This window comes from Petaurus breviceps, unplaced genomic scaffold (assembly GCF_028583685.1).
Source record: "Petaurus breviceps papuanus isolate PSGF00001 unplaced genomic scaffold, PetGlider_PUasm1.0 221, whole genome shotgun sequence".
In the NCBI taxonomy this organism is placed as follows: domain Eukaryota; kingdom Metazoa; phylum Chordata; class Mammalia; order Diprotodontia; family Petauridae; genus Petaurus; species Petaurus breviceps.
Window position 1 is genome coordinate 9673881 of NW_027185877.1, and position 12946 is coordinate 9686826.

Sequence of the window (12946 nt, forward strand, 5' to 3'; positions counted from 1 at the left end):
TTCTCAAAGATGAGCTGTTTTTTTGTCATACTACCCAAGGTATCATCAATGGTTAAAAACATTTCTGTTAAGTCATCATAGGAGTATCAAGTTCAGAAAGAATTTTTTGGGGAAGTGTTTTTTTGCTAAGGAGGTCAACACACATTTCCCATGTTTGTTTTATGTTACAAGTTTAATAACCTGTAGCTATGTGCTCATTTCCTTTTTTTTGGTCTTCCCTCTCAAATAAAATCTCTAGAAGTTCCCAAAGTCACATGAGAGGTTAGTGTATTACAGTACTGTCTTCACAAAATTTAAGTAACGTCATTGGCAACACGAACAAATTTGGCATACCTCTTCAGGTATAAAACAGCCTTTCATGTTCAATTGCATGGTTTAATTTAATAAGATCCATATATATTGAAATTTAGATGCAGCAGTATTATAGTAGATGAGTACTGGCCAGAAGTCTTAAGGACCTCCACTTAAGTCCTATTACTGACTAGATGTGTAACCATGTAGTAGGAGACTTAAATTGAGCACCAGGCAACTCTACAAGGCTACAAGTTATAGAAGGGGATGGAGTTATAGATGGGGAGAGAGTTTCCACATAAAGGAATAAACCATAGTGTTGAAATCACAGGTTCAGACCAAAAAAAAAAAGTTTAAGTGTTTAAGGACTGGAAATATACAATAAATACAAATACAATTCCTCAATTATGCTGGTGTACTTAACAGAAGAACCTATTATCAAGAGACAACCATATTTTATAACCTTTTACATCTAAAAAATGTATTTCTACTTCAATTTCTAAATAAAAAAGCAATATAGCTTCTGATTGCTAAAATGAAGCAAAACCAATTATTCCAACTGTCTAGGTCAATGACACATTTGAAAAACAAAATTGCTTTACCTTGTCCCGTGGCATTGTTGAAGGTAACTCTCTTGCTAACCTATTTCTCCTTTGTTCCTATGAACCAAAAAAATAGATGATTATGCCTTAATGCTGGTGCACTGTCCTACTTTCATTTAAAGATAGTTCTGAATTATAGACATATATGTATATACACATATAGTCACAAATGATATTTCAAAATGTTATGATCATATCATTAGTAAGAAGTAGGTAAGAAACTGTTTTTAGTAGCCATAATTTGGCATATTAAGCTGTAATAGTTTAACCAGAAATATGTGATGCTTTAAACTTATACACTGAGACAACTAACATTTTGAAAAATCAAATATCTGTCAAGTGGTATTGATTAATTAATTAAAATTAATTATTAATTAATTAAAAACTGTTTCCTTTGACTACTTCCCATGACACAACAGTGTCAGGAATTAATACTTAGTATGGTAACATACTCAGCCTTATTTAAACAAGACAATCTTTGAAAAACTGACCACTTTTTAGTTCATAATTTAATGGTGAATGTTAGTAATTACAGTAGCAAGGCAACAAGGCTAGAATTCTATGATGATTTAGGATAAAGTATTAACAGCAAATCTCTCAACAGAGAGCATTTCAAATTTCAAATGCTTTGCCTCAAAGATCTTATCAGCTGTAAATGTGTTTAAAATAAAATGAAGACTAATGTGAAAATATGTTTAATATGAATGCATAAGTAGAGTCTATATCAAATTGCACACTGTCTTGGGGAGGGGGGAAGACAGTTGAAGGGAACTTGAAAACTAAATATAAATATAAATAAATTAAATTTAAAAAATAATCAATTAAAAAATAAAGTAAGGGGCAGCTAGGTGGCACAGTGAATAGAGAGCACTGGCCCTGGAGTCAGGAGGACCTGAGTTCAAATCTGGACTCAGTCACTTAACACTTACTAGCTATGTGACCTTGGGCAAGTCATTTGACCCCAATTGCCCTGCCTTCCCCCCTAAAAAATAAATAAAAGTTTTAATTTAGAGGGTATTTTCATTTAAAGCATTTATACATTTTTAAAAAGTAGAGTACCAGAGCATAATGACAAGAAAAAACTTCTAAACGATGTTTATATTCTCATTAGCGCTCACTCAATAAGCATTTATGATAGGTCTACTATGTGCCCAAACTGCTCAGAACTGAGCTAGTTGATCTCTATAGCACTTTAGCATGCAATTCTCTAACTTTATAATCACCTTATTATGCCCCAGGAGAAGGAGCTCTTTGCTAGAATCCCAATAAGCAATGAAAAATAGCACATGAATCCAGCAGTGTTGGATCAATTCAAGGACTTTTATAGCTTTTTATATTTCTTTCATATGGGCAGTGACCAATTGATTGGTCATGACCAATGGAAAGCAGGTATGCTGTGAAAGGCAAAGCACATCCTCTAAACATATGCACCACTGTCCAAATAATCTCGCACAACACCAGTTCTGGAAGAGTGGGAGCAGTGCAGTCTAGTTTTTCAATCCTAAAGTTTTTCAATCCTAATTCCAATCCTTGGATTATTCCAAGTATAATCATCAATGTTTTCAATTTCTCCCATATGAAACTCAATTTTAGTTCAACTTCCCAATATAATCAAGTTCAAAATTAATTTCTTTGAGACAAATTAAAACAACCAACAAAATTAAATTTTTTTTTTACCTCTATGTTATTGTTCATAAGCCCACAGGCATCAGCAAAGTCTGGATGTTTAGTGTTGATGTAGGCCAATTCAATTGCGACTAAATTATGAACCTGAGGAAAAAATAATAAAGTTAGGGTATTCACTCTATAAGGTATTAACCCATTTCTAATTTGAGAAATTACTGCTTATAAAATATGCTAAATAATTAACACCAAAAATTCTGACTGAATACAAACAGCAATGTTTTGGAGATAACTTTTATCTCAAATTGATCAAATTTCTCTCAGACAAAATGTTGTAATTTTTAAATTACTTAACATATCATTGGCAGAATTGCTACAATGTTTTCATAAAGTCTGGTCTCTTTAGTTCCATACTTGCTTATGATATGTACAAGGATATGATTTTGCTTCTTAGAATTTTGTAATGGCAAGTACCTCACTTCCTTATTCTGAGGAATGAAAATGAATCAGTATTTGTTGCTACAGACTATAAACATGCACACATACTTTTATACATAGCTCTAAACACAAAAGGGGAAGCTAAGTGGCACAATGGAAAGGGTACCAAGCCTGGAGTCTGGCCTCAGACATTCCTTGCTGTGTGACCCTGACCAAGTCATTTAATCTTGTTTACCTCAGTTTCCTCAAAATCTATAAAATGAGCTGGAGAAGGAAATGGCAAACCTGTCCATTATCTTTGCCAGAAAAACCCTAAACTGGGGCATGAAGAGTAGGGCATGACTGAAGAATAACAGGGAGTCAGAGCTAAAATTGAAGAGAAAAGGCAGTGATTTGATGGAAATCTCCCCAAAACCCCTTTAAATAATACCATGTAACAATTCCTGGAGAAGCAAGAACCGACAAAAGGACAGGATGAAATAATTTTCCAGGGAGGGAATAGATGGGGAGAAAATTTTGGAACTCAAAATCTTATGGAAGTGATTGTTTAAAAATAAAATTAATTAATGAATGAGAAGAACTGGTCAAATGGAAAGAGGCACAAAAATTCACCCAAAGAAAAAACTCCTTAAAAAGTAGAACTGGCCAAATGGAAAAGAAGATGCAAAAGCTCACTGAAGAAAATAATTACTTAAAAATCAGAAATGAGTGACTTCTTCCATGCTTGCTAGTGGCAGCTTCCCCTCCTCAGTCCTGAGCTCAAGCGTAATGGGCTCTGCCTTCTGTGGTCTCTGCCCTGCCCCAGTTGGTGGAAGCCTTGAGGAAGAATGAATGGCTCTTGTGCTGATAGCCAGGCCCAGAAAGGGTTTGAGTCCAATAGCAAGATAGAGATCCAATAGCAAGATGGGGATGGCCTCCGCTGTTGATGGAGCTACATCCTGGACCAGCCCTCCTTGAAAGCAGTTTGGAATAATGCTGAAAAATTACTAAACTGTGCACATACCCTTTGGCCCAGCAATACTCCCATACTAGGTACAAATGGATCAAAGAAAGAAGAAATGACCCCTATGTACAAAAAAAAAAAAGTGTAGGAAAAGCTCTTTTTGTGGCTTCAAAGAATTCGAAACTGAGGAGATTCCTATCATTTGTGGAATGGTTGAACATGTTGCGATATACAAATATGACAGAAAAATACTGTAATGTAAGAAATCACAAAAAGAGCTTTTTCATAGAACCCAAGGAAGACTTGTATGAATCACTGCAGAATGAAGCAGAGTAGAAGAAAAATTTATCGACTGATAATACTGTAAAGACAAAACTTTGAAAGATTTAAAACTCTGATCAGCACAGACCAACTATTTTTTTCAAGTGTATTAATGATGTTACCCAACTTATGACCTTTTATGTCTTTTATACTTGACATTCCAGTGAATAATATGAATTAATTTCTTTCAGTAATGACAGATTTGACCTCTTTGCTTTCCAAGAGCAAAGTATTCTCCAGCACCACAATACAAAAGCATCCCTTCTGTGGCACTCAGTTTTCCTCATATTTTGGACATGGCTAATGTGGGAATTTGTTCTGCTGGCCTATGAATTTTTATTACAAGGATTTTGCCTGTCTTTTTTTTCCCTCCAACGTGGAGGAGGAAGTTGGAGTGCTAGAAAATAGATTTTTGTTAAAGGTAGCCCTCCTTCCTTAGACTGGAGGAAGGAGGAGAAGAATCACTTTTGGTATGGGCCTTCCTCCCTCCTGGTACCCAGATACATCATATGTTTTTGATAACGTGTAATAAGGGTTCAAGACTCAAGTTCTTGATCCCTGTTTTTTTGGGTAAATACTGTGTTTACGTGAATTAAACTAGAGAGTTAAGAGGCAGCAAAGTACAAAGAAAAGAAGACTAGGTTCTGTGTCACAAGACTTGCATCTGAGATTTAACTGTAATTTTTAAGAGCCAATTGAAGCATAACTAATAATGAGAATAAAATGCTTTTAGTTATCATTAATTGAGGATGAATAAAAAAAGAGCAGTATTAAAAAAAGAGTAGTGGAGCAACAACAAAGCCTGAAAGATATTAAACTGGTGATAAATGTTACAAAACAATTTTAAATATCTAGCTCAGAGGCAAGATCAGAGGCTAGTGAAGACCATGTTTCAGGGCAATGGGATGACGGTGGTAACAAAGGATACCTGTGAGAAAGCTATACAAGTTAAACCTTCCTTGACTTTTGTTTTCTCATTGAAGAATAATGAACTTGGAACTAGGAGAGAGAGCCCAAAAAATTATCAACAGAAAGTGGATATACCGGGAGTAAAGAAAATACAGAACTTGGTGGAGTTCTCATTTTTTCATTTAGTAGCTTCTGAATTTTCCCATCATTTTCATCAAACCAGTCTTGGTGTTTGCAACTGTTCTGACCCAGATGAGAAAATGCAGTACTGAGCACCAATCTCTACAAGTTGCCTGCTCCTGTTCTGCTCTCCTGCTGCCAACTGTGTGTTGGCTCAACCTTCCCTTCAAGTTTGCAACAAACTGTTCGTGCTCGAAGAAGTGCTCTGCTCTCATGTGCTGACACTGATTCCTCTAGGAGTCATTTTGCCTTGGGGCCGCAGCTTTCCTTGAATGTGAATATTCACTCTGCAGAGAATAAGACTATGATCACTCCAGCAGTCTGCACCACATTTTGCCTTCTTCCCTCTCACATCCTCTCTTCTCCTCACAATCACATGGTCTATTAAATGCCAACATTTGCTGCGAGTGAGCATCCACAAAATTTTATTTTGCTTAGGTAAATGGAAGACAGGTGTTGGTGATAAGAAAGTCATGAGATATACAAGTCTTTAGTAGTAAGTGACCAGTGCTATTCCTGTTTCCAACTCTGTTCCTTCCAAGCACTCTATGCTATGTCTGATAGTCTGAACCTATTCTTCTCGCTGAGAATCTTTAAAAAAAAATTAGAATTGGGCAAATGGAAGCTAATGATTTTATGAGAAATCAAGATACAATAAAACAAAACCAAAAGAATGAAAAATAGAAGACAATGTCAAATACCTCATTGGAAAAAGCAAGTGACCTGGAAAATAGATCCAGGAGAGAAAATTTAAAAATTACTGGATCACCTAAAAGCCACAATTAAAAAAGAAAGCCCAGACATCACCTTTCAAGAAACTATCAAGGAGAACTGCCCTGATATTCTAGAATCAGAAGGTAAAATATAAATTGAAAGAATCCTCTCATCACAACTCGAAAGATCCCAAAACGAAAACTGCCAGGAATATTAAACCAGATTCCAGGTCAAGGCAGAAAACACTGCAATCAGCCAGAAAGAAACAATTCAAGTATCATGGAAGAACAGTCAGGATAACACAAGATCTAGCAGCTTGTACATCAAAGGATCCGAGGACTTAGAATACTGATATTCTGGAGGGCAAAAGCGCTACAATTACAATCAACAATCACCCGGCCAGCAAAACTGAGCATAATCCTTCAGGGGAAAAGATGGATATTCAATGAAATAGAGGACTTGCAAGTATTCTCAATAAAAAGATCAGAGCTGAATAGAAAATCTGATTTTCAAGTACAAGACTCAGGAGAAGCATAAAAATGTAAACAGAAGAGGAAAATCATCAGAGAATGGATAAGGTTAAACTGTTCATATTCCTATGTGGGATAATGATATTTATAACTTCTAAAAAAGTTCTGATTATTAGAGCAGTTAGAAGGAGGGTACAGGTATGAGCTGAATATGAAGGGACAACAGCTAAAAAGGGGGACTGGAGTGAAAGAAGAAGGTACTGGGAGAAAGGGAAAGGGAGAGGTAAAATGAGGGAAATTCTCTCACATGAAAGAGGCAATAAAAAGCTTTTACAGTCGAAGGGTATAAGGAGAGGTGAGGAGGAGTAAGTGAACCTTACTCTCATCAGAACTGGGTCAAAAAAGGAATAATATACACACTTAATTGAGTACAGAAATTTATCTTACCCTACAAGAAAGTAGGAGGAGAAGGGGATAAATAAATGGGGTGAGACACAGGAGGTAGGCAGCAGTGAGATGCAAAACACTTTTGAACAGGGACAGAGTGAAAAGAGAGAGAGAATAGAGTAAACTGGGAAGCAAGGGGGAATAGGATGGAGGAAAATACAGTTAGCAATCATAACTTTGAAAAAAAAATTGAAGCAAGTCTCTCTGATAATGCCTCATTTCTCAAACATAGAGAACTGAGTCAAATTTATAAAAATAAGAGACATTCCCCAATTGATAATCATCAAAAGACATAAACAATTTCCAGATGAAGTAATCAAAGCTATCTACAGTCATATGAAAAAATGCTCTAACTACAAATTAAAATTTTGTGTCACATAAAATAAAAACAAATTAAAACAATTCTATTCCATACCTATTAGATTGGTTAATAGATCAGAAAAGGAAAATGATAAATGTTGGAGAGGGTACAGAAAAATGTGATTTAAGGCAATGCTGGTGAAGTTGTGGACTAATTCAACCATTCTGTAGATCAATGTGGAACTATGCCCAAAGACCTAGCAACTAGGTCTATATCCCAAGAGGGTAAAAAGAAGAAAAAAAGAAAAGGACCTATATGTACAAAAATATTCATAGCAACTCTTTGCTGCAGGGCAAAGAAATGGAAATTAGGGTATACCCATCAACTGGGGAACAGCTGAACATACTGTGGTATGTGATTATGATGGAATACTATTGTGCTATACAAAATGAACAGGATGCTCTCAGAAAAACCTGGAAAGACTTACATGAGCTGATGCAAAGTGAAATGTACTGCATACAAAGTAACAGCAATACTGTATGATGATCAGCTGTGAATGACTTAGCTATTCTCAGCAATAAAATGATCCAAGACAATTCTGAAGATGAATTCTTATGATGAAAAATCCTATCCATCCCCAGAAAAAGAACAGATGGTATCTGAATACAGGTTGAAGCATCCTTTTTTTTCTTTCTTTTTCTTGAGGTTTTTGGTTTTTTGGTCTATGTTTTCTTTCACAACATGACTAGTGTGGAAATGTTTTGCATTATTACACATGTATAACCTATATCAAATTGCTTGCCTTCTCAATAAGGGGGTGGAGAGAATTTAGAACTCAGTTTTAAAAATGGAAGTTAAAAATAATTTTTACATGTAACTGGGGAAAAAAATAATAAATTCGAAAAACCCAACAACATAAATATAAATAAAACCTTGTTAGCATCTGTATGTATTAAATGTTTAATTCTTTGTTATGCAATCTGAGCAAGCATTTCCTATGTAAAAAAATCTCATGGGGGAAAACTCCATAAATAGCTCTAGCAAGTCTCTGATAGTAAGACTTTCAAGTGAATATTTTAAAGAATAAGCCAAGGTCACTCTCCTGGCATTGCCAGATAAGTGAAAAGGTAGAACTCTCTGGAAGTATTATCTGCTTTGTTATGCAATCTGAGCAAGCATTTCCTATATAAAAAAATCTCATGGGGGGAAAACTCCATAAATAGCTCTAGCAAGTCTCTGATAGTAAGACTTTCAAGTGAGTATTTTAAAGAATAAGCCAAGGTCACTCTCCTGGCATTGCCAGATAAGTGAAAAGGTAGAACTCTCTGGAAGTATTACCTATGACTTGGAATGCATCCTATAATTGTTAGTTCTTTTTGGCTTTCACACCTTAAACCAGTTGAGGAGACCCCTTCTTCCCAATAACAATTTCATAGATGCTTGGAAGTGTGACACAGTGGATTGAAAGTCTAGTTCTGAAGACAGGAAGACCTAGGATTAAGTATGTGTCTTTGAAACATACTGGCTATGTGACCCTGGGCAAGGCATAGTATACTGGACAATTCTCTAAGACTATAAGATGCAGAGAAGGAGGTAGAAGGAGTTTCCTCACCTGGGAGTTCCCATTGACTAATGAAATCAAGTGCCTATCGGGAATCAAATGACTTCATAGCACCTGAATTATTGCTAGATCTTTCATATGGTAAGGAAACATTCCAACTCCATAGTCACATCCACCCAACCATTTAAAGATCCCCAAAATTGGCTACAGAAGCATAAGGAATAGATAACACAATCCTTCCTCAATAATTACTGTCAAGGAACCCTTCCTAAAGAGAGGGCATATCTCTAGCACACAGAAATAGGCCCTTTTTTATATAAAAAAGGGAAAGCTAGGAAGCCATCTTTAACACCAATCTGGACAGAGTTGGCAGCCTGATGGATCCCATTTCATCTCTAGCAACATGTAAAGAGTATCCTTTAATAAATTTCTTTTGGACACATAAGATTTGTTTTCCCCTGTCTAATGTGGTCACAGGTTTACCATATAATCACTAATTTAGAGAGGATGCTACCAAATAAATAACTGAAATGGGTAAAAATATTAAGACTCCTTATTTTTAAATTCCTTGAACTCAAGGAGTCCTCATTCCAACTGCTACAATGAGTGGACCTAATTTAATCTGAACCTTCAAACTGTCACTGATCACTTACACTGACTAATGAAATTAACCCCATGCAGTTCAGCTTTTACACTGCTTTAAAGTTGAAAAAAATGGAAGTCTATTTTTCTTCTTAAAACTTAACATAAAAAAACCCCAAGATAAAAACTTAATATCTAATTCCACAGCATATACAATTTTGATATTTAAACTTCAAATGTCTCACTATTCCAGGCCAAATATATTATAATAATGTGTAAATAAGAAAACAAATATTATCAATTTCACTTTATGATGATGTATTTGCCTTTTGCACAAAATCTCAGTGATATGAGAGTAACATATATCAAACAGGGCTAAGAGAGTGAAGTGAGTAAAATAGATGTTATATCTTGGTCAGTTAGCTGTGGTATTGTTGCAAGATCACTGGATCTGGTGTTAGGAAAACTGAGTTCAAGTGTTGGTTCTGACATTTATTAGCTAGGACAGTCCTAAGCCTCTTTTTTTCCTCTGAAAATTATGACAATACTTTCATTATTTAATCCAAAAAAAAATCCTCCAAAAAAGCAACAACCCAATTTTCTTGGATTAGATAATGAAAGTATTATCCTATTTTGTAAAAAAAAAAAAAGTTTCAGGGAAGAGCAGAGAGTGTTGTACCCTCTGGATAGCATCTAGACTGATGAGAAGGTATGGGGAAATGGGGAAGGGACGGTACCACAAAGCAACTGCTCCTGCCATAGGGTCTATAGAAGGACTAGAACTTCAGGGAAGGAGTTACTATGATACTTGACAAAAAAAAAATGTGATAAAAAATAGGGTTTTTGTGAACAATCTCAAAATACAATTTTAAATCAACAGAAGAAAAACAAATTTAATGCTCCTCTGTAATTAAGATATAGATTATGCATGTAGCATACTTTACTAAGATTAAAAACTTCATATTTTTCATTAAATAAATAGGGCTATCTAAACCATATTGCTGACATTCACAATGTTCAACAAAAATTCAGTTCTCTGAGAAACTATTCCTAGGCTAACAAGACTACAATTTGGGGGAAAAAATTAAATAGTATTTTATTATCTTGGTTTATATTGAGCATTCAACTCTTCTGATTAGTTAGCTAAGCTCCATATTGTAAATAAGATATTTTGCAAGAAGACAACAACTCAAAAAAGATCATTAAAAATACCACTAAATTTATTTAGTCAAGTAACAGCTCACCATTTCATTTGTAACTGGTAACCTCTTACGAAGAAGACAAGTAACTACTTCAACTATGGCATCATGAAGTTTGGGAAACCTCAGCAATTCCTAAATTCAAAAAAAAGGGAACAAAAATACAATCATAAATTCCTATGGTCTGATGGTATATCAAATTAGGCACAATATTTCTTTAAAAAAATTTCCCAAAGGAGGGGGGAAAAAATCTACCTTCTCTCCTAGCCATCTCCCCTGGCCTAAGAAAGCAAGGGAAAAAGAAAATCCTATTACAAACGAATATAGACAAAAAAAACAAATTAGCAAATTGGTCATATCCCAGAAACATGTCTCAATCTGTCAAGAGATGAGTAGCATGTTTTATTATGAGTCCTTTGAAATTGGGTTTGGTCACTGTGTGAATGACAGTTCCTATCATTTAAATGGTTCTCCTGGGTATACATGTTCCAATATTCCTCAATTTTTTTCTTTTTCTTTTTTTTTTATTTCAATTCCACATGGATTTATTGAGTGCTTACCATGAACAAACACTGTGGTTAGGTGCTAGGAATACAAAGAAAAAAGCTTTAAGCAGTCTCTATCCTGAAATGAATAGCACCTATCTTAATAATAGCACCTATCTCACAAGAAAGTTGTGTGGACTCAATGAAATAATGTAAGTCAGTATATACATAAATGGTAAATATTTTTTTTCTTTAATGAATGGGTCCTTTACTTATCTCTTTTCTTTGATCTCTTAGAGGTAGAGATGTAGTAGCAGTTTCACTGATTGTTAGCACTACATTTTGTGCTTCAGCTCAGAAGTATAACAGCTTTCGCTTCAACCTCTTGTTTTTAGTCTATGTGCAATCGGCTGTTTAAGTGTTTTTTTCTTAGACAACATATTGTTTGGATTTCAACATTACAATCCATTCTATTACCTATTTTCTTCCATTTTATTGGGGGAGTTCATTCCATTAATAGTTATGAATGGTAACTGTACATTTCCCTACATGCTATCCTCTTACATTTTTATTCTGTTCATTTCCTACTCCCTCTTTGGAGGGAAGGTAACTTGCATTCTTTAGAAGAGGAGAGTAGTGAGAACCAAGGAGTTTGGCACCAATGCTCCACTTTGAGTGTAATCCGCTACTGTTCCCCTGCCCCTCTTCTCTTCTCTTTCGCCCAGAGACTAATAACAGGATTTTAATCCTCTCTTTTCATTTAATTACCTCTTTGAAATTCATCCTCCTCAGTTAGAATTTGTTTTGTTTTTGTTTTTTGCTTTTTGGAGGGCAATTGGGGTTAAGTGACTTGCCCGTTGTGTTAAGTGTCTGAGGCCTGATTTCAACTTGTCCTCCTGACTCCAGGGCCTGTGCTAAAATTTGTCTTAATACTAATCCTTCCCATCATCTGCCCTCCCTCTTATTCCCACTTTTCCCTTTCTTCTTTTCCCTCCTGTTTCTGTATTAAGTGAAATGTATTTCTGTATTCATCTCTGTATTTATGTGTGTATTCTTCCCTTCTCTGACCAGTTTAAATGTGAGGTACACGTGTTGTTCATTCCCCAACCCTTCCTCCTTATTTGTTTAGACTTCTACTTGCACACCCCAATTATATAAAATAAGGATTCCCCTCATCCTACCTCTCTTATTTCCTCTCACCTGTAATGGGAATGGGAATTTGAAGTTCTTCCCCATCTCTTAATAGACCTAGGGGGGAGTTTGAAGACCTCCCCTGCTTTGAAAGTAAACTCTGCCCCCTAATAGGCTGAATGTAATCTCATGGAGCCTGTGATGGAAGGAATTTGCTGAAGGCTTCAGCAGAGCCCATAGGAAGCTTTCTTCAGTGAAGATAAACTCTATCCCCTAATAGGATAAATATAGCCACATGGAGCTGGTGTTGGGAGGAGTTTGCTGAAGGGGAGCAGAGCCCACAGGAAGTTGGGAGCCAAAGAGATGGTGGGAGAGAGAGGTGCTCAGGCAAGGAGAGAGATTTGTGAGTAAACATTGATCTTGTATTGGTTTATGGGAAGGCTAGAGGGTGCTGTGGCTCTCAGTGTTATTATGGCTTCTGAATATCTTTGATACTATGATGGAATTGGCTTACTGGTTTTGGGATTTGGTTTTCTGGTATTTTAATCAAATGCTTCAGTTCTGTCCTCTATATGAAGAGTTTGGTATGTTTTGTGATCCAATGCCATGCGATATTTTTAGTCATGGTCTTTATCATGACCATGGGTGCTATAAATATTGCATTGGTGCTACATCACCCCATACATTCCTCTTTCCCTTACTTTCTATTCTTTTTATTTTAAAGATCATCAAAACATAACAGAACCACT

The 12946-nt window shown here is 35.7% G+C and overlaps 1 protein-coding gene across 6 annotated transcripts in view; it reads right to left on the reverse strand.

Annotated features, from left to right (window-relative positions):
• Positions 1–12946, reverse strand: part of DNM1L (dynamin 1 like) — an 88294-nt gene that overhangs the window by 9325 nt on the left and 66023 nt on the right. For 5 of the 6 annotated variants that reach the window (XM_069094842.1, XM_069094839.1, XM_069094841.1 and 2 more), the window contains 3 exons: positions 10627–10716; positions 2571–2663; positions 894–950 (listed from right to left, as the gene is read on the reverse strand). In XM_069094842.1, the coding sequence (XP_068950943.1) occupies positions 894–950; positions 2571–2663; positions 10627–10716 (240 nt within the window). The remainder of the gene's footprint in view (positions 1–893; positions 951–2570; positions 2664–10626; positions 10717–12946) is intronic. The other variant, XM_069094840.1, reaches the window with a different exon arrangement.